At 35.2% G+C, this 23,640-nt stretch overlaps 1 protein-coding gene across 1 annotated transcript in view; it reads right to left on the bottom strand.

Annotated features, from left to right (window-relative positions):
* Positions 1–23,640, bottom strand: part of NAV3 (neuron navigator 3) — a 1,098,011-nt gene that overhangs the window by 286,064 nt on the left and 788,307 nt on the right. The window contains 1 exon segment of the mRNA XM_043966554.1: positions 1,019–1,091. Coding sequence (XP_043822489.1) covers positions 1,019–1,091 — 73 coding nt within the window.

Here is a 23,640-nt window from a genome sequence, read left to right as displayed (position 1 = left end):
CTTTGTAGTTTTAAATATTTAGAGGTATGCAGGTTGTATTGCCAAAGATATCATAAGCTCTTTGAAGACATAGACCATTTCATTGTTGTCACAGTTCCTGGCACATACTAGTAAACTGATTGGATGGATGGATGGATGGATGGATGGATGGATGGATGGATGGATGGATGGATGGATGGATGGATGGATGGATGGATGGATGGATGGAAAGAGGGAGGGAGGGTGGGAAGGAGGCAAGCACTCCCAGTTTCTGTGCTGATCCATACACCCTTTGCTTTCTTATCATCTATGCGTTCTAATCTCCACATTTACCTGTTCTCATCCTCTGATCTAAATTAAAACTATACAACTCCAAATTCACATTTAATGTATTTCCTTCCATATTACCACATTTAGAGAACTTAGGCCAGCTACCATTTAATATGACAATAATGCTGTCACTGCTATGTATGAAGTGTTTAATTAATGATTGTTTCCAATATCAAATACACCAGCCTTTTGTCTACTTCCTCTGTTGTTGTTCATTCAGTCTTGTCTGACTCTTCATGATTCTACGAACTAAAACATGCCAGGCCCTTCTAAGCTCCACTATCTTCCAAAGTCTGTCTGAGCTCATATTCCTTGCTTCTATGACACTATCTATCTCAATTTTATCTTCCGCCTTCTCCTTTTGTCTTCAATCTTCCCTAACATCAGGTTATTTTCCAATGAATCCTGTCTTTTTATTATGTGGCTGACCCCTGCAATCATATCATTATAATATTATTCTTCCTATAAGATTTCATTGATTTTAAATTTTCATTATGTAAAATATTATTTATAACTAAATTTTTACAATTTATATTCATATGTTTTATACTTTTCAAATATTGTGAAGAAATTAAAAGGTGTTAAAAGTCAACTCATTTAGCATTTTACAGTTGCTCAATAACCTTCTTTTATTTATAAAATTGTTGAAAGACAAAAATGATATTTCCCAAATCATTGCGCCGTTATCAATAATGGTAAGTATTCTTACCTTCAGCAGATAGACCTTGTACATTTACTCCTCTGGCTGCTAGAAAGCTAAGGCAGACATCAACATTTTCAATCTGCAACATAGAAAGAAATGACAAGCAACTGAGAGACTTTTCACCCCACAGTAAGTAAGAATGAGATCGGGAGGAACAAAATGGGGAGGAAAGAGGATGAATACTTTGCATTCATTACATAGTACAGCTCCTTACTAGATTTTAACAAGAATTATTATGGTTAATTAGGCAGTTGCTATAAAGCTTCCATTGTCCAGTTTGGCACTTATAAACAATTCATAAAGCCTTGTAGCAGAATGGCATTCTGGTAGATCAGCAACCCACCTACTTAACATAAAACCGGATTTTGTGCTTTACAAATAAATCTCAATAAAAGCATCCATAGAAGATGTAACATTATGTGTGTGTTCAGGAGGTCATAGCATAAATGAGACTTAGCAAGCAACACTGGACAAACAAACCAAAGGATAGAAGTAAATATGGGAGGCACTGACATTAAATCTAAAATGACTTTCCCCCTCTTTTATCATAAAAAAAGTTACACTGAATTTTTAAGCTTTAGTTTGTTTCTTGGTAGTGTAGAATTAAACAGAAACCATTTAAGGAAAAAGGGATATGTTCAAGAAAAGGATGCCACTGGACATTAACCCATCTTATTCAACTTAAGACAATAAATGAAACGGATAATTTAAGCTACAATTAACCTGATAATGAAATATGGAGGGGGGAGACTACAAAACAAATTAAAATAGGTGCTCTGAAAAAATGGTTTGAAAAAACTATAAAGTTACAGTTCTCTATGAGCCATCGTCATTATTACATATGCATGTCTTTTAATATTTCTTAATATATTTAAATATTTAGTACAAATTTCCTAAACTGTAAAATGAAAGATTTGGACTTGACAGCTTTTCCAGCTCTATTACCTTACATAATATTATTCACATATGTTAAATTATGGTATATAATATATCATCTTATATAATATAATATGTAAAGCATTATAGAAAATATATATTATACTACTATATACTGATACATTGATGATATTATATAAAATATATCATATATTTGTACATGAGTGAGTGGAAGGAGAGGGGGAGAAAGGAGAGTGGGAAGAGTAAAGGAGAGAAAAGAAAAGGGAGAGAAGAGAGAGGAGAGGATAGGCAGAGGAGCAAGATGAGGAGAGGAGGGAGGGGGAGGAGGAGGGGGGAGAGGGGAGAGGGGGAGTAGGAAGGGAGAGAGTATACAGACAGGCACCTGAAAAGATAGGAAACAATCAGTTACTAATTTGGGGAATCAGCTCCTTGCATATTTCAGACCAATTGTTCTTAATTTTTTTATCTTATGACCTCTTTAAATTCAAACATTTTTATGATACCCAAAAGGGTATCATTATGTGGGAGAAAAACATTTTTCATAACTTTGAAAACAGTTTTGCCTTCACAGATCCACTGAAAGTGTTTCAGGGATCCCTAGACTCAAGCCCCAAATCAGAAGGATAAAAGTAAAAGTGACATAGTATGCAACTGTCTCAGGGATGGGAAAGGTAAGAGAGGGAGGGAGGGAAAAAATCTGAAACTCAATTTAAAAAGTGAATTTTAACAAATTATTTGTATATTTAATTGGAAAAATTATTTAAAAAGAATTTCAAGGTAATTTCTTTAATAAGAAGTATATACAAATTAGAAGTAGAAAGGAAAGTATCTAATTATTTATCATCCTACTATGAATTCCTATTCCAATGCCTCACCTTGGTGTGAAGGTGACTATTGGTTTTTAAAGACACTGCCAAGGAAGCGTGAGTTCTGATAAGTAATAAAACATTTGGAATATAGTCACAGCTAAATACTATATCTGTTTTTAAGGACCAGTTTAGCAAAGTACAGAACAGCTCATTGCCAGTAGGCTGACTACTAAGTAATAAATTCTTTGAATCCGACAAACCATGAAACGGATTTTTAAAAAAATGGTCCTTAATCCTGAACAGCTAGTTCCCTTGAGCTTTTTTAAGTGACAGAGGCTGAGTGACAGAAAGGGGAACAGAAAATTCTAAAAATCACTGTTTTAAAGTCATCTATAAGTATTAATGTTCTCTGAGAGATGCTCATCCATAACCAATGCAAATTCCTGGAAGGATCATGGTATAGTAGATAAAAACCTTAGTGTCTGGACTTAGAATTTGGATGACTTGGGTTCAAAACCTGACTCAAACACTATTTAAATTTGTGATGTTCAGCAAGTCACTTAATATGTCTGAGCTTAAATGTCCTCACTTGTAAAATTAGGGATTTTGGAATAAACTGCCTCTTAAGTATTCTCCGGTTTTAAATATATAATCCTATGGTATTGATATTTATATTAATACTAAAAATTAAATCTGAATACACAAACACATCCATCTGTCTATCTATCTATCTTTATGTACATATACACATACAAACACACATAAGTGTGTGTATGACATTCCTAACTAGAAAGATGCTCGGGGGGGCGATCACAAAGAAATTGTCAGAGTTTGTTTTATCATTCATCCAGATTATTTCAAGGCACCCATGGTCACTTTATATTGAAGCATTTTCATATATAGAAGCAAAACAATAAGAAGAAAATAATTGCTTCTAGTGTACCAGCAAGTGTTGCAGAAGATGAGAAGTAAATAGCACTATGAAGATTGTGATAGACACCAAACTGAACCAATTTATACCTTAATATTCAATAACAAATGCAATGGTAGAAATAGAAAAAAGCAACCAAAAAAAAAAAGAGGAAAATGTGATTCAGGATAATGACATTGAAGAGGTCAAATTATTTTATATTCGTAATCATGATATATTATTATAATTATATAAATACAATTGTACTTTACACACACATATCATGAATATTTTCTTCAAAAAGAGACACAGAAGGTGTTAGATAAAACACACACTTGGAAACATCATAAAAAATTTAAAAAGATTACATTTTAGCATAGTAAAAATGATAACTTACTGAAATGGAAGATATTACCAGATTAACTCTCTTTGAAGAATACATCATTGATTTTTAGAACAAATTCCTAAACTAGTGTAAAATTAGGAGAAAGAACAAGATGACGAGAAGAGTACAGTTCTGAGAGACAATCAATCTGATATATTCAAATACTTGATGCTTAAACTTGGGTAAAGAATACAAGAAAATAATAAAATTTCTATAAAATATTTTTATACATTTACATAAAATAATATTTACTCAAGACTTTACAATTTACCAACTTTTCATACTTTTTTGTTATTGCTGTTCAGTTATTTTGAGCTGTGTCCCACCCTTTGTGACCCCATTTCGGGTTTTCTTGGCAAAGATAATGGAATGGTTTGCCATTTCTTTCTTTGGCTCATTTTACAGATGAGGAAACTAAGGCAAAGAGGGTTAAGTGACTTGCCCAGTTTCACACAACTATGAAGTGTCTGAAGTCACATTAGAACTCTGGAAGATGAGTCTCCTTGACTCTACCCCTGGCACTCTATCCACTGTAACACCTAGCTGCCTTATTATTCTTTTTTCTAGAGAAAATAATGTGGAACAATGGATATATCCCTAGGCCTAGAGTCAGGAAGATGCAAGTTCAAATCTGGGCTCTAACATTTACTAGATGTGTGTGATCCCAGGTAAGTCACTTACTTTTTGTCTGTCTCAGTTTCATTATTTGTAAAATGCAGTTATAACAGCCCCATACATCACAGTGATATGGTGATCAAATGAGCTAATATTTGCCAAATACTTAGCCCAATGCCTGACATAGAGTAGGCACTTGAATGCTTTTTTTTCCTTCCATCCTTCCTTCATTTAAGTTTTATGACAAATCTTTGAGTAATTATTCTTGATTTTCTAATTTTTCTTAATTTTTATTCATTTTAACATAATCTTCATTTCCAAATATATCCCTATATAACCCATCCCATGATGTAACAAGGAATAAAAAAAAAAGAGGAGAGCAAAAAGACAGCTCAACAAAACTAAATATATGAAATGTTTCAAAACCATGGTCCACCATCTTTGCAAAGAAAGGAGGAAAACAGATTCTTTTCTTCTAAGTTTGATCATTAACATTACTGAGAATGTACGTTCAGAATTCTTTGTAGTTCTTTTCAATTCTATTTTTGAAATCATTATTGTCTGTCATTTTCTTGGTTCCACTTTCCTCACTTTACATCATCTTTACAAGGCATCCCATTCTTATGTATATTCTCTATACTCATCTTTCCTTACAGTATAGTAATATTCTATTAAATTCATCAATCAAAATTAATTTAAAACATATCCTTTCATGTCTTGCTAAATTCTCATTTAAAAATTATGAGACACCCATTGCTTTCAATGTGTTCTGAAGATCAACTTCGCTTTTTAAAATATAAGGTGGGAAAATCACAATAAACATCAACTGTTTAAATTTAACATTTTTTGGATAGAAATCATATAAAATTGAATGATTATGTCTAATGAAAATGAACCCTACATGATTCACTTCATAAACAGGCCCCTGATCACTTTTCTTTCATGAACACATGAAAACTTGAGACTCTGAAACATGAAATGATTAAGCTCTTCATTTATTTATTTATTTTTCCTTCTTTTTCTTTTTCTTTTCCTTGCCAGCAATAACGAGTTGTATATAGATTAATGCCCCTAAAAGAAAATCTTTGAATAGTAAATATTAATAATAATAATAAATTGTTCTCCTCACAGGACAAAGTTTCCACTCTGGGAAAGTAAGTCATATTCCTTAGCTTTTTTGGTGTTGTTAGGAAAACAAAGAAATCTGTTAAGATCTTTACATAAATATCAAAAAGAAGAAGGAGGAGGAAGAGGAAAGAAGAACAAGGAGAATGGTGCATATATTATATTCATAGGAAAAACATTAAAATGGACAAAAAATTCTGATAGAGATTTGGTGGGAGTGAATAAAATAATATTCCAGTATTTGATATGTTGACAATAATTAATTTAATTAGATAGCAAACAAGTTGAATTGTTTAGATTCATGTTTCATATAAATTTCGAGCATTTTAAAAGTAGAAACTAATGATTAATATCTGCTAGAAGACAGCTGAATTGTTCTCCTGTTTTCATTAACTGTACCTTGCAGAATATTTTCCAAATCTTCAGATGGGCTCCGAACAGAGGGACCATTGTTATTTTTAACCTAGGATGATTTTGCCAGAACTCTATATGTCTTCTATTCATGGAAAACAAATCACTAAGTTAATGCAGCAGAAAATAAACATCTAAAACACCAGTTCCTCATGAAAAAGATCAAACCATTTTTATAGGAACTATTATTCACTAAAGGGAGTGAAGAATAATTTGGCATTTAAACATACTGTTAAAAATAAATGATTCTTTAAGGGCCACTCTACTGTGCTTAGCAGGTTCTTTGCACATAGGCTGTCTTTGATGATGCTTCTGTTCAAATAAATATGCTCTCTCTGTCAGTTTAAACAGTACTGACTACACTTGGGGTTAACTTTGGATCTCTTCTCACTGCCTAAAGCAAGATATATTGGGTTGAACAATCTTGGGGATTTGCATTCATTACCCTAATTCCCTTTGCAATTAACCAGCAAATCCTACATCCTCTGTGACTCCCTGGGATATCCAAACTGCACCAAAGAACAGCAAAAAACTAAAGCACAGCTTAAGAAGATAGAAGTTCAACAATATTTTCTAACTTTTTTGTTTAAGCTAAAATAATCTTAAGGGAAATCATTTAAAGAGAAAAACTTGAGGAAGGGGAGGGAGGAGGAAGAGAAAAACAGAGACAAAGAAAAAGAGAAACAGAGAGACAGACAAAAAGACAGAGAGACAGAGACAACGAAAAAGAGAAACAGACAGACAGAGGCAGAGACACACAGAGAGAGCAAATATGATAGGAAAACAGATCCAGAATCAAAGATTGGGACAGAAACTGAGACCAAGACCAAGACTGAAACAGACACTGCCAGGAAGAACATTTGGAAATGTCTCTCCTTTACTAAAATTAAATTATGGTTCCTTGACAGTACTGCTGTTCCTAAGGCATTTTTCATAGCAAGTGTGTGCCTTTTATAAAAGTGAGTCAGAAGACTGTTGCCATAAACATCTGATGTAATTTATTGTATGTAGGGCATTAAGAGCTTCTGACACCTATTTTTTAAGGTTATTTTTGTGAGGGTCCAAAAGAAGGTTAACGGACAGTTACACTAAGTTGGTAAAATTAACTCCTTCCAGGCCACAGGACTATCATTTTTCACATAAGTGCACAGAACAATTGGAAATTCTATCACTAGTCTTCATTTGTGACATTTGTTCTAAGGGAGAAAAGGAGAGGGAAGTATCAGAAAAGAGATAGGAAAAAGAATTGCGAAAGAGACTTTTCTTCCCACCCATATCTCAGGAACTATTTCCCTTATTGAAAGTATGAATGAAGCAATTCTATCCATAATTAATTAAATGGTCCCAATTGCCTCAAAAAATTGATATACCGGGGCAGCTAGGTGGCCCAGTGGATAAAGCACCGGCCCTGGAGTCAGGAGTACCTGAGTTCAAATTCAGCTTCAGACACTTAACACACACTTACTAGCTGTGTGACCCTGGGCAAGTCACTTAACCCCAATTGCCTCACTAAAAAAAAAAAAATTGATATACCTCCTTGTTATCCACCATTAATAATAGGTATATACCCAAATAGTTAAGAATATTAAACTGTTGGGGGCAGCTGGGTGGTGCAGTGACTAAATCACTGGCCCTGGATTCAGGAAGACCTGAGTTCAGATCCCGCTCAGACACTTGATACTTACTAGCTGCGTGACCCTGGCCAAGTCACTTAACCCTCATTGCCCAGCAAAGAAAAAAAGGGGGGGGGAGAATATTAAACAGTTCACTTCTTAATTTGCAGAGGCAGAGTAGACAGAACACCCAATTTAAAGTTGGGAGATATCTAGGCTTGAATTCAGCCTCTGCCCCCTACTAGGTATATGACTATAGGCAAGTCTCTTTACCTCTCTAAGCCTCAGTTTTTCCATCATAACACAGAACTGTTTGTTGTACTTTATTCTCAGGGTTACCATAAAAACTATATGAACTAATACATGTAAAGTTATTTGCAAATCTTAAATAACATATAAATGTCAGTTGTTGTTATCATTTGTTGTTACAACATCCAAACAAAAGAAAATTTCCAGAAGTTAGTTGGTACTCTGGCCAATATGGATGTTGAATAAACATATAAAAATCCCCATTTAATAATCAGTTTGGTACTATAGCCATATATACTGTGCTAGAGAGGAATTTCAAGAAATTCATACTCAGGAGGCAGCTAGGTGGCACAGTGGATAAAGTACCGGCCCTGGATTCAGGAGGACTTGAGTTCAAATCTGGCCTCAGACACTTCACACTAGCTGTGTGATTCTGGGCAAGTCACTTAACCCTCATTGCCCTGCCTCATCACACCCCCACCTCCCCAGAAAGAAAGAAATCCATACTCAAACATTTCTTAAGTATCTGATAATGAATATATAGCTTTGTGCTACAAGGTTGGGGAGAAAGTAGACTAGATACAAAGTTTAGAGTACCTTTGCTCCCTATAATCACAGACCTATTAGGAAAGTAAGTCATAGGTAATTGCAATACAAAACACAATGCAGGCAAATTTTATAAGAGGCATGACCAAAAAAAAAAAAAAAGGCATGGCAATGGGAGGTCTTAGTTAGGTTAAAGTGAACATTCCTTACTGTAAAAATTACCTTCCTTATTAAATTCATCTATAAATTACAAGGGTCCAAAGTAGGCAGGGCTAGGCTCTGAGATTGTTGGAAGAGAAACTCTGGTATTTGCTGCCCCTTGTTTGCTATTGTTCCATTCCCTGACATCACTGCTGCTTCTCTCCACCCACACCAGCCTTTTTCTCCTAGTTCTTATCTTGCAAGTAGGACTGGTAACCTGACATCAGGACTCTGGACAGAACTAAGGTCCTTCCCAAGGTGATGGCAGGTTGTAAGAAATTGTTGTTGTTTGTCGTTCCATTTTTTGGGGGGGGGGGCAGTGAAATGGGGGTTAAGTGACTTGCCCATGGTCACACAGCTAGTAAGTGTCAAGTGTCTGAGATGGATTTGAACTCAGGTCCTCCTGAATCCAGGGCCAGTGCTTTATCCACTGAGCCACCTAGCTGCCCCTTTATCCTTCATTCTTGAAGAGGACCATGGCATCCGGAAGGTGAAGTCATGACTTGCAAGTCAATTGGATTTAAGTGTGGCAAGGCTTGTGCAAAGTCACCAGCCTCACTCTCTCCTCCAGCACCATCTGTGTTGAGTGGCAAGATTTAGAGAAGGATGACTGGAGATGGCCCCAGATTCAGGGGGAGATTTTTTTGAACTAATTTCTTTCCCAGGTCTCAGTGTGTCTGAAGTAAAGCCTATCCAATGATTAAGGATAGGTAAGAAATGAGTCAAAGAATGGCCTCTTCTACCTAGTCAAAAAAAAAAAAAAATCAATCTGGGAGGGGAAGACGCTCAGGGTTTCTGACCAAAACAGAAATAATTGCTATTCATACTCACTCTGAGCCATCAAAGCCCAGTCAATGACAAAATGAGGATTGGGCTGTGAACTACTGTTTGTTGGCTTATCAATGAGAGCCAGAGTGATTTGGGTTTAAGGCATGGTCCTTAAAAAGAAATCTAGTCCATAAACCCCAAGACATCTTGCAAGGTTTCAGCAATCAAAATTTATGTTACTTTGTGCAGAGCAACCAAGTAAAGATTTGATTCCCTATGTGAAAAGAGGAAGAAGATGAAGGGAATGGAGAGAGAAGAGGAAGGGAGGAAAGGAAGGAGGGGAGGAAGGGAGGAACTCAGTTGAAGCACAGCATACATGAAAGGTAGAAACACAACTAAGACTATAAAGGCAAGGTGGCACTACATTGTAGAAAGACTTGAAACAAAGGAGCAGGAACTTCACTTGGTAGTGTGTGTTTTTTTTTTTCTTCTTCTTAAATTGCTACTTTTATCAGTTAAGTTTATATTAATTTATTAATATTATACCAGTAATGTGTGGCAATGTGTCTCCCTAACTTCTCATGGTCTCAAGCCACATAGTAGAGAATTCAGGGAGAGAGCTTCAGCATGCCAGTTAGTCCAATCAGGAGAAAAGCCCCCAAAGACCCATGCTGTCTTCCAAAGAGACAGCACATGGTCTCAAGGAGACCCAAGAGAGTAAAATAGAGACAGAGACAGAGACTATGTGGTCTCTGAGAACCAAGATAAAAGCCCAGGAGACACCCTAAAAGCCCCAGAAGACTCTCCTTGACGTCTTCCAGGGATTTTTATCCTCTTTTGATAAAGGTGGATCATTATACATTGATCAAAGCTAATAGATTAGCATCATTCAATTCCATTTGTTGACATGACTTAAATGCGGTTTACATTAAAATGAACTCTTGAAATGACTTCAGGGAAAAGAAAGCAAGAGACTCTCACTCAAGTTGCTTAAGGCAAATTAAATTGTATAGGTGTGGTTTAATCCCATCAGTCTATCAGTCTGTTGTTGATCTAAACAAAAGAACCTATAGCCATTCCTTTTGTTCCCTTAGGTTTATCCCAGATGAGATTTGATAAACTTTCTCTAGGAGAACTGGACTTTCAGGAATGGGGTGGGGTGGAGGGGGAGGAGAGAAAGTGATCTCTGGGTCCCCCAAGAAATCCATTATTAGTAATTATTTTTTCACATTAGGCAATGGGGACACTCAAAAGATTTCCAGGTAGAACATCCTCTCTGTATTTTCTTGTACACATTGTGATCTCTTGGCTCTCAATCTACATGTCTGGCTCCTCTTCATCTCCTTTATTATAATCCATGTTTTACCCCTTAACTCTAAGTGCACCCCAAGGACTTGTCCTAGGCCTTTCAATTCTCTGTTGACACCTTCGATCTTTGTAACCTCATGCATTCCCATGGGTTTAATTGTCAGCTCTATGCAGGGGACTCCAGGATCTACACATTCCACCATGTACCTGAATTGAGATCTATCTCCAATCACCAACTCTCTATGGACATTTTCTCACTGGAGAGGCATTCTCAATCTTGTAAGAAATTATTTTCTTCTTCCCAAAATTCATTCCTCTTCCAAACTTCCTTATTTTTGTCAAAAGTACAACCATCTTTTCAGTCACCCAAGTGTACAACTTTAGTCAACACCACTGACTCTTCTTTGTTCTTCACTCTCCAAATCCAATCAGTTGTCTAATTGGAGTTAACATACCTACACAATCCATCAGCCCACAAACTTCCTCCACACCTCAGACTCTTAGAATCCCTAGTTTTTGATTACTACAAATTTACTGAGAACAGATTGATTCCTCATCCAGTCCCCCTTCCCTGGCCAATGAGTTGCTTAGGTCTAACCAATCTTTGTCAGTTCCAGACTCTTGATTGATCTATAGACCTTCTCCCAAGCAAAATGATCCCCCACCTTACTCCCTGGACTTTGTTATTATGTAAAGGGGTCCACCTACATTAAGCAGTTTCTATTTAGAGTTAAGTAGTGTCTATACTTAACTGAGGAGCAGTTCTATAGTTTTTGTTAAAGGTTCACTTACATTAAATAGTTAGTAGTTTCTGCACCTGACTCCAGAGCAAGTCTTTTGGTTCCTTTTTGTTCTGTTACCCCACAAAAACCCTGTTTTTGGTTCCCATGTTTGGGTATTCCTAGCTTCTTTCATTGTGATATCACAAGCTATAGTTCCTCTGCCCTGATTAAAGACCTTATTTTCTCCTATGTTGATTGTTTCCTTAATTTCCAGGTTAACATTTTCTTCACAGATCAATCCTAAGGCCACCTCCTATATAAGATTTTCCATGATCTCTGTAGCTATTAGTCCCTCCCCAAATACCTGATACTTTGTGTGTGCATCATTTATCCAGATAGAATGTAACCTTCTTGAGGGCAGGTTTTTTTCCCCCATTGTATAATTTAATACTTGTTAACTGACTTGACTAACTTGTTATTTCTGAGAATCAGTAGCATATGCTAGTCTCTGCTCCTTCTTTGTCTACAGATTCTCTGAGTAAATTACAAATTAGGTATGTCATAGTAGTGATGCACTATTCAGTTTTTAGAGACAGTAAGGAGTCTGTAATAAAAACTTTGGCTTAGAAACCAATCATATGTCTATGAAGTTTCATTTTTTTCCTCCAAAAGTAGACACTCAAATTCCATTCTTATCATTGCCCTCTTTGTAGACATACTTTAAGACAACTTTGGCTGGAAGATTTAATAAAATATTGCAGTTAATGAAGTTTTACTTTCAATAAATTCCTGAAGTTAGTTTTTTTTTTCCCCTTTCCATTTAGTTAAAAAAAAAGTTACGATCAAAATTCTGCCAAATGAAGTCTCAAGGTATCTATGAGCACTTTTTTACCTTGGCAAACAACAATTTTGTTTTGTTTTGTTTTTCTTTGAACTAATTCTACAGTGTGGTTTTTTTTTCTTTGTTTGTTTCTTTCAATAAACACAGATAAAAGTTATTTTCCTATTATAAATGTTCTAATAAATTGAAGCCAGATCAGACTCCTTGATATTGTTTGAATCACTTCTCAATCCTCAATTCTGTATCACAGCAGCTAATTACAAAAGCTGAAATTTGACTAATGATTGTGCTCCCTAGTTCTCACATGGTTCCTTTCATAACCACCATGACTGACACAAAATCCCAGGGTCAATTATTGACAGAAAATCTTCATCTTTCTAGGAATGCTGTACTCGATACCCTACAAGGAGAGATAGTTTGGTGGCATTATGTACAAAGGATTGGCCATTGAATTAAGGAGATCTGGGTATGAATACTGCCTTTAGCATGCAATAGTTGTATGATTGCAGGAAATTCTTGTAACTCCTCAGTGCACCAATCCCTTTTCTAAGAACAAAACTACAGATGTATTGCTAATAAGTATGGGCCAAGGCATTTCCCACTCTGAGAGCTCCCTACATTGTTAAAATAGCAGAAGTGAGAATTAAGTTAAGGGACGGAAGGAAGGAAGGGAAGAGGAAGGGAGGGAAGGAAGGAGGGAAGGAAGGAGGGAAGGAAGGAGGGAAAGAAGGAGGGAAGGAAAGAGGGAAGGAAGGAGGGAAGGAAGGAGGGAAGGAAGGAGGGAAGGAAGGAGGGGAGGGAAGGGAAGGGAAGGGAAGAAGGGAGGAAGGAAAGAAGTGAAGTAGGGAGGAAGGAAACAAGCATTTTTTCAGTGTCTCCTTACTATGTGGCAACCATAGTACTAAGTGTTTTATAACTATCTCATTTGATCCTGACAAATACCCTGGAAGGTAGATGCTGTTAATGCCCATTTTACAGTTAAGAAAACTAAGGCACACTCATCCAGGTTTTCAAACTTGGTGTCATCCTGGTTTCCTTACTCTCATTCACCACTCTCTACAGTCACCACCCTAATTTGTGCTTTCATTACTTCTTAGCTAGACTATCACAAAACCTTTTCTAATTGTTTCCACTGCTTCTAATAACTCTCCATTCAAATTCTCCTCCCCTTCACTCAGGAACAAAAAGATTTTCTTAAACCACTAGTCTGTCCATGTAAATACTCCACTCAATGAACAACCATGACTCCCTATTAACTCTATATCAAACAAACTCTTCTGTTTAACACTGAAAGCTGCTGGCAACCTGGCCCCCTCTTCTCTTTATAATCTTATTATATTATTGCAGGCACTATATTGGTATATCATCTTTTCATTATTCATAAAATACCACTTTCCTTCTTTCACCATTATGTCTTTGCATTGAGTCTATGCCTGAGGGATCTCCCTCCCTCTTCAAATATGCCTCTTAAAATTCCAGATTATATTCAAGCCTCACTTGCTGTAGGAGGACTTCCAGCTACTAGTATATATCCTCACCAATCCCAAGATAATTTAATATCTCTTTTGTTGTATATTTCCATTCTCTCTCCCACTTTAGAATATTAATTACTTTGGGAAAAGGACAGCTTTGCTTTTTTTCTTGGTTTCCCTTGAACCTAGTACAATAATAAATGCTTATTGATTGATTGATCTCCAAGGATTGAGCTAAAAATACAATTATCCTTTCAAGAAGCTTTCAGTCTGTTGGAGTCAGCACACATACAAAATGTGTGTGCGTGTGTATATGTATACACACGCACGCACATATACACCCTATCTGAGAATGGCAAAGATATATATATACACACACACACACACATACATATACATACATACATGCATATATATGCATATATACACACATATGTACATGTATATAATTCAGAATTTATGTTTATATGTGTACACATGGAGAAGGACATGGCAAACTATTCCACTACTTTTGCCAAGAAAACACAATAAAGGATCATGAAGAATCATACATGACCGAATAACTGAACAACAACATGCATATATGTATACCCACATCTATGTACACTTGTGTATATAGATATATGGATACATATCATACAGGTAATGAAGGAATTTATTTTGTTTGACAATATTTCCATAGGAGATTTGTTCTTCTGTCTTTTTTTTTAATGGGTGGGGAATGGGAAGAAAAATATAACTGTAAAAAATTATTTCAGAAATAGGTTGAGGGTGCTACAGTCTAGAATGTTGCCTGTACTTTTGGATCTACTTACTTTATTTTTATTTTTTGCTTAATTGTTTTCCACTGATACAAGAGAGTTCTTACCAGTTAGGATAATTACGGAAATGACTAAAATGCTAAAGAAAAATGTCAATAAATTGTTTTAAAAAAGAATGCCAGGGGCAGCTAGGTGGCGCAGTGGATAGAGCACTGGCCTTGGAGTCAGGAGTACCTGAGTTCAAATCCAGCCTCAGACACTTAACACTTACTAGCTGTGTGACCTTGGGCAAGTCACTTAACCCTAATTGCCTCACTAAATAAAAAAAAAAATTAAAAAAAAAAAAGAATGCCAGCTAGAAAGGGTCTTAGAGACCACCTAGTCCAATCTTCCAATTTTAAAGATTAGGAAACTGAGGTCCATGGAAATCAGGCTGCTTGCCTAAGGCCCGAGTGTCAATAAGCCAAAAGCATAGCTGACATTATTTGAAGCTACGTCCTTTGACTCCAAATTTTGTGGTCATTCTACTACACCACAGCCATCTAAATGGCAGGCAATATGGTCTACTGTCAAACAGTAGCTAGATTTGGATTCAGAGGAGCCATGCTTCAATTCTGGATCTAACACTAACTGTTTGGCATAAGACAAGCCACTTAACCTCCATAGATTTCAATTTCTTTATCTCTAAAATGAGAGATTATTATGCCTATAATAATAAGTATTATTATGATAATGATATATTATTATACTTATAATATACTTATATTATATGATATACTTATACTAGCTATCCTCTAAGGTTCCCTACAACACTAAATCGACCATATTTTGAGACTAAACTGTGAAAAGTGTGACAAACTCTCAAGGAGTTTATGACCTATGTGTACCCCTACAAAGATAACTAGATAATACATGATGAATTTTAAGTATGTTACACTAATAGCAGCCCAGGTACTCCCACGTTGATGAATACTGCCTCAAAGTTAAATTTTATTGCATACCTACTATGCACTAGCCACAAGGCAGAAAGGAAACAAGATTTTCCTTCAAGAGCTCACTGTCTCCTGGTGGATACATCATTAAGTAAAGGAGAAGTAAAAAGTTCACTGGAAGTAGAGACAGAGCACTAATGAATTCTTTAAAATAAACTTCACTGCTCCATCTTTTGGAAGTAGAAAGATTCATTAAACATTACTTGTAAAGAATATGAAACCAATTATTTATGCTTCACATGAAATTCGGTTGCTGTCCAAAACATGTTTGTTGAACTCAAAGTTATCAAATTTAAAAAGTTAACTCTGATCTAAGTCAAGAAAAGATTGCAGGAAAACCCCATTTCAAAGAGAAAAAAAAATCATATTTTTCAAAATGTATATTTGAAGAGTCAGAATCAAGATATTTATTTCACTGAAAAAATTAACATGCATCCATAAGCAAGCTATTTCTAATTGGAGAGCAGAAACAGACAGCATAACAGAGTTTCAGAACTAGTGGAGATCTCTGAGTCCTTGGAATACTTTTGGCTAAGGCTGTGTAGATTTACTGTCTAGTTAAGACAAAACAGAAAAAGCTAAAGTCTTTTGTCGATATCCATCTAGGACAGTTTCTTAAAGCATGTTTATGCATTATTTATGATGGTGACCATATTTATTAAAATTTAGTCCATGTACAATAATAAAACCTCATATTTCTATGAGCTTTACAGAGTACCTTAAAGTCTACAAAGCAATTTATATACATGATCTCATTTGATATATACTGACAGAGCCAAAAAATCATATTGAAATCATCATAGTTTTATTTGCTCTATTTGCCATCTCTTTGGATATATTAGCAAAAAGATTTCCAAATGTGAATCAAAGATTTAAAAAAATGACAGGATACCCCTTTTCCTAATATGCAACTCAACATTGAGTGGAAGCATGCTGTGGAATGAACAAATTTCATTTACTAAAGGTACCCCCCCAAAAGGTTCAAATACCAATTTTGCCCTAGATTGATGGTGGAAAAAACAAAACTTACCTGATCTTGTTTAGTTCCATGAATAAAAACACTAAGTACATAAAGGCTTTCCCTTCAATCCAGCTCCTACAGCTTATCTGCACAAGGCTTATCAATCAAATCTGTGCAGCAGAGTAAATTGTACACACCACTTTGAGATGTGCACGTCTCAATTCAAAGTACTATCCTTGATGGCACTACATCTCCTCTCATTTACCATCACATGGTACAGTTATCAAAAATAATCTCCAGAAAGAATCATATTCCATAAGTTGTTTAATTTAGCCTTCAAATAACTACCCATGAATCCTCTCTACTTTTTTCTAAGAGCTATTCATAGACAGCAAATGTGTGTCATATAAAAATGTCTTCCTGGGAAACCTCCCCACCCACTGTTGTATACAATATTAGAAATCTTGAGTATATATGACAGCAGCTGAACTTGGAAATTTAAAATCAGCCATTTGGGAGTATTTATCAATTACAAGCTTAGATGTGGGGGAAGAAAATGATTTCTTTTCTCTCCTCACAATAGTTCTAATGGAGGGAATACTGAACTAAAATATGGAAATTGAATACATGTACACATATACATACATACATATATCAAAATTATTCTAGTAAAAGTATAAAAATCTTTAGTAAGTTGATTTCAAGGATTTTTTTTAAAGAAAATTAAAAAACATCTAACAAATTGCTGGGGGATTACAATGTCTACTACATATTTTCTAAATCAAAATCCCAAATATTTGGATAGGGAGCTAGCTTAGGAATCAGGAAAAATTGGAATCAAGTTCTGCCATTGACACATATTGACTATGTGATCCTAAGCAAGTGACTTAACTCCTCAAAGCTCTAAGCAACACCATAATACTACAATGTTCTGACATGTATTAAAGATGGAGTTTCCTCACCTAAGACTTTGCTCTATCAGTGAAATCATAGGTCCACTGCTTATTATATTCCTAAATTTTAAAATAATCAATCAACAAACATTTATTAAGTACTAATTACAAGCATTGATATACATAATGAGAGTATCAAGACAAAATGGAGCAAACAGTTCTAGTCCTCAAATAAATAATGCATTCTTGAATGCATTAGCAGCTCTATCCATGGTATTGAAGAAATGGAAACTGCAGGGATGCCCATCAATAGTGGAATGGCTGAAAAAGTTGTACTACATGATTGTGATTGAATATTACTATATGGTGAGCTCAGTGATGTTAAAAAAAAAACAAACACAGACTTGCATGAAAAAATGAAGAGTGAAATGAACAGAACTAAGAACATCATATATAGTAATAGCCATATTGTTTGAAGAACAACTTTGAGTAAGATATTTTGAATATTATACATATCCAAATTAACTGTAAAGAACATGAAGATTCTATCTACATTCAGAGACAGAGTTGATAAATAGAAGTATGTATAGAACAAATTTTCCACATTCCATATGTGTATATATATAATATATATTCCATATATGTGATAAATGGAATATATACATAAGTGACAATTTTCCATATTATATATATGTGGAAAATTGTTCTATACATACTTCTATATATCAGTTCTTTCTCTGAATGCAGTTATAGAATATGGAAATTTCATATATATGTATATATATAAAATATGTGTGCGTGCACGTGTGCATATGCATGTGAACACATATATGTGTATGTATATATGTGTGTGTTTAATGGGAGCCATCTCTCTCCATACATACACACATTTATTTATGTTCATCTCTAGAGCAAGGGATAGAGGGGGAAAGAAAAAAAAGGAAAAAATAATTTATGTAATAATTTTGTTTGGAAATTTGAATGGAGTAGCTAGTTGTACATAATAAATTTATAGTTTCATGTACAATCATCTTTTTATTGTACTGTATTATAGAAACACTTGTTTCATTCCATAAATTTAAAAAATGAATGCATTCATTCTATTGGGAGACAAAAATGTATAAATATAACTAAATAAAAATCAATTACCAACCAAATATTAGGCACTATGTGCTAGCCTGGTATAAGAAAAGAAAAAAAGCAGTCCCTGCCCTCAAGTAATTACATTCTAACATGAAAGACAATATGTCTTAGATTGCTCACTCTCATTTTTTTCCATATATGTAATTAGTTGCTAAATCCTGCCTTTTCAGCCTCCACAATGTCTGTCTCCCCCCCCCCCCCCACTTCCTCTCCTGGCAATCATCACCTTTCACCTACATTCCTGTAACATGTCAAGTTTCTAACCACTCCACAGTATCTTTTACATATCTGCCAAAGTAACTTCCCTTAACTACAGACATCACCTTGTCACTTTCTTACACAATAAACTCCAGTGGCCTCTTTGAGACACCAGGATCACATATAACCCCCAGCCCCCCCATCAGCAGTTTTCTCCCCCCCCCCCCTCCCCTTTAACTGTTGAAGCCTTTTACAATCTGGCCTTGACTTATCACTTTGGTCTTAGTATACATCTTTGCCCCTCCTCCTGCCCTGATTTTCTCTCTAGTCCTCACACTTATCTCATTCGAATTCCTTTTCCCTGGTTGTCCTTTTTGCTTGGAATGTCCTCCTTTCTCATCTTTATTACAGACAATTGCCAACTTATTTCAAAAGCCAAATCAAACATTACCTTCTACACTAAAATTCCTGACCAACTTCACCGTGAGACTTAGTTATTAATGTCTCCCTTCTAAGTTTATCTTGTAGCTACCTGCATGTGAGACAAACCAAGATAGAGAAGATAGCTATATGTCTAGATGTGTATATTTACGTGTTATATGTATACATATACATATTTATACACATATGCATATATTACAAGTAAATGTATGTGGATGGATAAATGAAGGCCAATTGTCTCTCCCTCTTTAACACAACCCCTTATTAAGGGCAGGAAGTGATTTTTTTGTTTGTTTGTTATATCCGCAGAATCTACCAGATATATTTATTTACTCAGCACCTATTATAGTCACTGGTATAGGAACTGGAAACAGAAAGAAAAATCAGAAATAGTTCTAGTCATGAAAAATATAGTCTATTAGGAGACATAAATGTGTAACTAAATAAAAATCAATAAATTGGCACATATTAAATGTTTACTGATTGATTGATAGACCTAGTTTAATGCTATTATTTAACAGATGGAGAAACTGGTCCCCAAAGAGTCTCCGTGATTGAACTACAGATAGATAGGTGGTAACTGAGAGAGCCCAAATTAAAACAAACCCAGTTTCCTTGATTCCAAATCCTAAAGTATTTCCAATGTATCAGCCCCAACTCTATGAATTACTGAAATTACACAAAAGGAAAAATAATATATTTCTGCCAATGCCCTATTTTTAGTGAATTCAGAGAAATAGAAGAGATAGAGGAAGGACAACGTGATCAAGACACCCAGAACCTAAGATCTAAGCATGGATGACAATCTTAGGGTCCATCAAATCTAACCCAAACCTGACCTACAGTCCGTTCTTTAACATAGCTGACAAGTAATCTAGCTTCCTGAAAAAGCAGGGTATTACTGTATTGCCTTAGTTCTTAAACTTTTTGGCCTCAGGATCACTTCATGCTCAGAAATTATTGAGTAACGCAAATAACTTTTGTTTATGTGGGTTATCTCTATTGATATTAACTCTAGGAGAAAGTAAAGCATCAGTATTATTTTTAAAATAGTATTGACCTTGTGGGCTCCCAGAGAGGATCTTAGGAAATTCCCAAAGTTCCCAAACCACATTTTTGGAACAAATGACTGGGCCACACAACCCGGAAGTTAGGAAAACCGAGGTTCAAATGTCATTTTACTAACAATATGACTCTAGACAAATAACATTTCTGTGCTTCAGTTTCCCTGTCTGCAAAATGAGGGATTTGGATTTGATGGTTTCCTAGGACCGTTCTAGCACTAGCACCCTATCCTGCTACTTGAAGGCATTCAGTGGAAGGGAAAGCATTATATTCAACGATCGTGGATTTCACTTTTTGACAACTAATTATTATGAATGTCTTCCTTCCATCATATCTAAATGTGTCTCTTTGGTACATTCTTCCATGTCCCTACTTCTCTACCCAAAATAAGGAAAGCATTACACACTGGGCAACACATAAGTGTTATAAAAGATTATATTCAATTGTAATTCTACATATCAAATAAACTTTCCCAGGAAAATTTTTTTATTTCAATTTTCTGTGACGTGTCATCTGAGGGGAAAAGAGGTCATGCTAGATTGTCTTTGGGAAATTGAATATTACTTTCTAATGACTGCAAATTCTCTCTGAAAAAAAGCTTGATCTTTTCAATACTGATTTTTCTTTTTATAATGCTTATCACTTTGAGTCATGAAACACCCTCAAACCTCTGAATAATTAAAGGGGCAGGTCATCCAAAAAGGGAATGGAGGAGGCTATAGCAATGAATAGGAATGGAATGGAAAAAAGTATTTATTAAACATGCTAGGCACTGGGCTAAGTGATTTACAAACATTATCTCATTTGATCTTCAGCCTGGAAGATTGGTTCTATTATTATCCTCATGTTACAGTTGGACAAACTGAGGCAAATAATAGTTAAGTGACTTGCTCAGTGTCACCAAGCCTCCCTTAAATATCTGAGGCTACATTTGAACTCAGGTCTTCCTGACTCCAGTCCTGCCTTTCTATTCACTGTATCTATCACCTAACCTGTCCAATTGCTAGAGTTTTGGTTATCTCCTTTTTTCCTGCTTCTTTCAGAAGCATGAAGTTGTTCACCATTTTCTAGATAACTGATAACCCTGTTGCTCAACTATCCCATTAGTTTAATACATTTATCATCCACCATCACTAGATTTAATTGATATGTCGTACCCTCCACAAATGGGCTAGTTTCTCCTATGGGGCTTTGTGGTTGCAATTCCAGGTATTTGTAACATAGCAGCAATGAGACATTTCTACGAAGTACCGACCAATAGATCCTTGAAATTTAGATCAATTGAGATTTAGTTCCTTGGGAAATGTAACTACTGAAGGATAAAGTCTTTTCTTCAAGGACTTTAGTCTTTTTTTTTTTTCTAATTGACACCCTTGTGCCACTGCCTTATATACTTATATGTGTGTTTTTAAAGTTAATTAGCATACAAAAAGGCCTAGAACTTGGATAAACTATGTTTAAAAATTCTTTCTAAAAACTTTTTCAAAATTTTAAGAATAAAGAACAAATGTTTAAATAGTGAATTTAGAAATTAGAACACCTTCTGAAGAGAATAACAGTTTCCTTTTGTATAATTTTCAATAATATTATGTAAGTAATTCATTAACCGAAACTTTTGAAAGGAATAAAAAACACATACTGGGACATATTATTTGATTCTTGAACATTTAAATGCTAAAAATTGAAGCAGTGATAACTATTTTCACTACTTTGTTGTTAAGTAAACAAATTCCAGAATATCTAGTAAATAAATGAAATTATATATATAAATATATATAAAATTCATGTGGGTTTACAATTATTACTATTGAATTCCAATTATTACTATTGAAATCTTTTAGTATCTAGCCTTTGTATAATGCTTTAAGTTTTGCAAAGTGCTTAGCAAATATTATCTCACTTGCTCCTCACCAAAACCCTGGGAGGCAAGTGTTACTATCCCCATTTTGCAAATGAGGAAATTGAGGCAGGGAGATTATAAGTGATTTGCTTAAGATCACAAAGATAGAAAGTGTTAAGTTCATATTTGAATTTGGGTTATCCAGAGTTTAAGCCTACATCTAGTACTTTATCTCATGTACCACCCAGCTGCCTCTAAAACTAGCCATCTTCCTTTATAATAGTTCTCAATTCCAACACAGGTTTCCCTGTGTCTATGTCTTGAATCTCCAAAGCACATACTAAATATTTAACAGGAGCCTGTTAACTTGACAACAGGATTATAAGCTCCTTGAGCTCAGAAAGTATGTCTTATATAGCAAGGTTCTATATAATAGTTCAATTTTTTTGCATGCTTTGATTCATTATTATAGAGGATTCCTTGGTGCGAAAACTACCTCTACCCATGTAGGAAAGCACCTTCTCTGCACTTTATATTCTTTTTTTTCTTTTCTTTTCTCTTTTTTTTTTCAGGGTGACAGGGGTTAAGTGACTTGCCCAAGGTCACACAGCTAGTAAATGTCAAGTGTCTGAGGCTGGATTTGAACTCAGGTACTTCTGAATCCAGGGTCGGTGCTTTGCTTTATATTCTTAAAGAACTGCCTCTAAAGCAATAAGTAGCAGGATAAGTATAGTTTCTCAGAGATAATATTTCTGAGTCAGGACTTCAATCTAGGTTTTCATTGCTTCAGGGACAGCTCCCTATTTCCTATACCTCTTCAAATAATATGGTACCACTCTAATTAGTATGGTGTTATTCACATAATATGCCATAATTAACATTTACTAAATGAATCAAATTAAAATTAAACAAAATAAAACAAAGCAGAAACAAATTATATGAAGACACTAATGGGTCACCTCTTCAGAACCCATCCAGAGGACTGAAATATGATATAATACAAAATTATAGATTTACAGTTGGAAGAGAAAGATCTTAGCTACCATTAAGTTCAACCCCTAGCCTTCACATATGGTGGTACTGAAGTGTAGAAAAAAATGATTTGCTCAAAGACACACCTTCATGAAGTAACAGAGGCAGGATTTTAAAGCCATTGCCTTGATTGCAAATCCAGGATTCTTTCAACTACAAAACACTGCTTTGAGGCAAAGTCAAAGGAATACTGGCTAAACTTGCTTGCTACTGAGTTAACAGATTATACAGAGGTATCTGCTGTGGTCAATTCGTGGTTGGCAAATACATATTCCAGACTCCAGGATCAAGTGAAGAATGTTTTGCTTCACATTTAAATCCTTCATAACTTAGTCTCACTTATCTTGCCTGCCTTATACCTTACTCTCTGACACATACTCTAAGATCCTGTGACACAGGGTTCTTGACTGTTCCACAAATAAAACACTCC

Source organism: Dromiciops gliroides, chromosome 5, assembly GCF_019393635.1.
Source record: "Dromiciops gliroides isolate mDroGli1 chromosome 5, mDroGli1.pri, whole genome shotgun sequence".
Lineage (NCBI taxonomy): Eukaryota > Metazoa > Chordata > Mammalia > Microbiotheria > Microbiotheriidae > Dromiciops > Dromiciops gliroides.
This window is presented reverse-complemented; position numbering and strand designations above follow the sequence as displayed.